Raw genomic sequence first — 1,876 nt, forward strand, 5'->3', positions numbered from 1 at the left:
CCCACTCGTAACCAACTCTCAGGGGCAGTAGGTGGGCGAGCCTCGAGCCCGCTCATCTCGATCGTCAAGGCGTCGCTCGACGCGCGGTCTTCCGCGGGGGGAGCTTCGTCGACGGGTGCGGGACCGCGGCGCGGCTGGTGCTGCGGCGATGCCTCCGGCTGTTGCGGCGGGCGGCGCAGGCTACAGGGCTTGGCCGCGCCGGGCTGGGCCCAGGGGCTGCACTTAGCGAATCGCGGCGAGGCCGACGGCGGGCGTGCGGGCGCTCGACGAGGAGCACGAGGCGCAGCCCTCAGTCCAGACGTGAGGGATCTTGCAGTCGGCCTCGGAAATGTCGCAGTCGCACTTGTGCTCCGTCATGTCGTAGCAGCCCTCGGGTCCGTCCGGGATGGGCCCGACGCACCACGAGCACGCCGAGGTCCACATGCCGTCGGTGCACTCGTCCTCGGCGAGCGCACAGTCGCACATGCGCGGGACGGGTGGCGGGGCCCGGTAAGCCGCCGAGGGGGCGGGAGGGGGCGGGCGGGGCGGCGTCGGTTTGGCCGGGCGATGCTCACTTGTGGTCGCCGGCCTGGTTGTAGCAGCCGACGCCGTCCCCATCGCTGGTGCACGGCTTGACGCACGTCTCGGTCCAGATGTTGATGTGGTGCTTGTCCGCGCACTCTTGCTCGGAGAGCTCGCAGTAGCACTTGTGCTCGAACATATCGTACTGCGGCCGCAGAGCAGTCGGTCAGGCGGCGCGGGCGGGCGGCGCGCTTCAGGGTTGCGGGGCAGAGTGGGAGCGCGGGCGGCGCGCGTGGGGTTGCGAGAGTGGTGTCGCGACGCGCGCGGGGCGAAGGGGAGCAGAGAGAGTGCATGTGGGCAGAGACGCACGCGCAGACGTTCTTTCTTGTCGCTGGCGCATGCCGTGCAAGGGCAGAGGGGCAGAGGGGCAGAGAGAGTATGTGGGCAGCACGCACGCATCGGTTCTTGTCGCCGGGGACGGGCGCCATGCCGGACACGAGGAGCGAGAACGAGAGCATGTTGATTGAGGGCGAGTTGGACGCGAAGGGAGCGGGTGTCGAAGGGGACGTGCCGACATGGTGCGGGACACCGCGAATGTCGGCGGCTGGGCGATTTATTTTTCAGGCTTGGTTCTATCGTCGGCCTCTCTGTGTGTGTGAGTGTGTGTGTGTTCTCTCTCGGAAAGGCCCTGCTTGCTGGCGAGCGCACGTTTTAGTCACACTTTCCTTTCTGTGGCAGCCTGGCCTGTGTATGGGCCGCTGTGGCGATGGTGGCCGGCGTCCAAATGTCCCAAACCAAGCCCAATGCCGCGAGGTCCGGAGGTGCGGTGCCCTCGCCGTCGCTCAGACAGCCTCTCAAAGACGTCAGAGCTCAGTTACTTCTCCTCAGAGTTCGTCGTTTTCCGCCGCCCCCGCCTCCTCCTCAGCCAGCTCCGGGGGCGAGAGCGGCCGCCAGCCCGAGTGGTCGCCTATTCATGGTGACGTTAGCAGCCACGGTCCGCAGCTCTCTCTGTGGGGGGGGGGTGACTCGAGAGTGTGGATGATCTCCGAACGGCCCGAGCTGCAACAGGAAAGGTGGATGACCTATGGTCATCGTGCTCCGGACTGCTCTCCACGCACTCGCGGCCGCGCTACCGCAACCGCCCAGCGGAAGCTTTGCGCAACCTCGGAGCGATCTCGGGTCGGCGAGGTGCGCGGCGAACAGCATGCCAAGAAAGGCTTGCTCCTGTGCCGCCGTCCCGACGACATAGAAGTGAGTCGGCGGCGGAGGCGTGCTGCCGCCCGACCACGCGCCTGTCCCAAACTCGGACGCCACCGCCGCGGCGTCGACGCGCCCGTCGGCCGTCCGCTCCCTGCCCCAGCCCGACGCCGCGCCG

The 1,876-nt window shown here is 68.1% G+C and overlaps 2 protein-coding genes across 2 annotated transcripts in view; both read right to left on the reverse strand.

Annotated features, from left to right (window-relative positions):
* EMIHUDRAFT_107138 (fumarate hydratase-like protein) overlaps window positions 1-700 on the reverse strand; it is a gene marked incomplete at both ends in the record, with an annotated part of 5,401 nt that extends 4,701 nt beyond the window's left edge. The window contains one exon of the mRNA XM_005758371.1: window positions 555-700. Coding sequence (XP_005758428.1) covers window positions 555-700 — 146 coding nt within the window. The remainder of the gene's footprint in view (window positions 1-554) is intronic.
* Window positions 701-1,205: 505 nt separating this feature from the next.
* EMIHUDRAFT_453592 (hypothetical protein) overlaps window positions 1,206-1,876 on the reverse strand; it is a gene marked incomplete at its 5' end in the record, with an annotated part of 1,231 nt that continues 560 nt past the window's right edge. The window contains 2 exons of the mRNA XM_005758372.1: window positions 1,206-1,468; window positions 1,620-1,852. Coding sequence (XP_005758429.1) covers window positions 1,386-1,468; window positions 1,620-1,852 — 316 coding nt within the window. The 3' untranslated portion in view covers window positions 1,206-1,385. The remainder of the gene's footprint in view (window positions 1,469-1,619; window positions 1,853-1,876) is intronic.

This window comes from Emiliania huxleyi, assembly GCF_000372725.1.
Source record: "Emiliania huxleyi CCMP1516 unplaced genomic scaffold EMIHUscaffold_87, whole genome shotgun sequence".
Classification (NCBI taxonomy): Eukaryota; Haptophyta; order Isochrysidales; family Noelaerhabdaceae; genus Emiliania; species Emiliania huxleyi.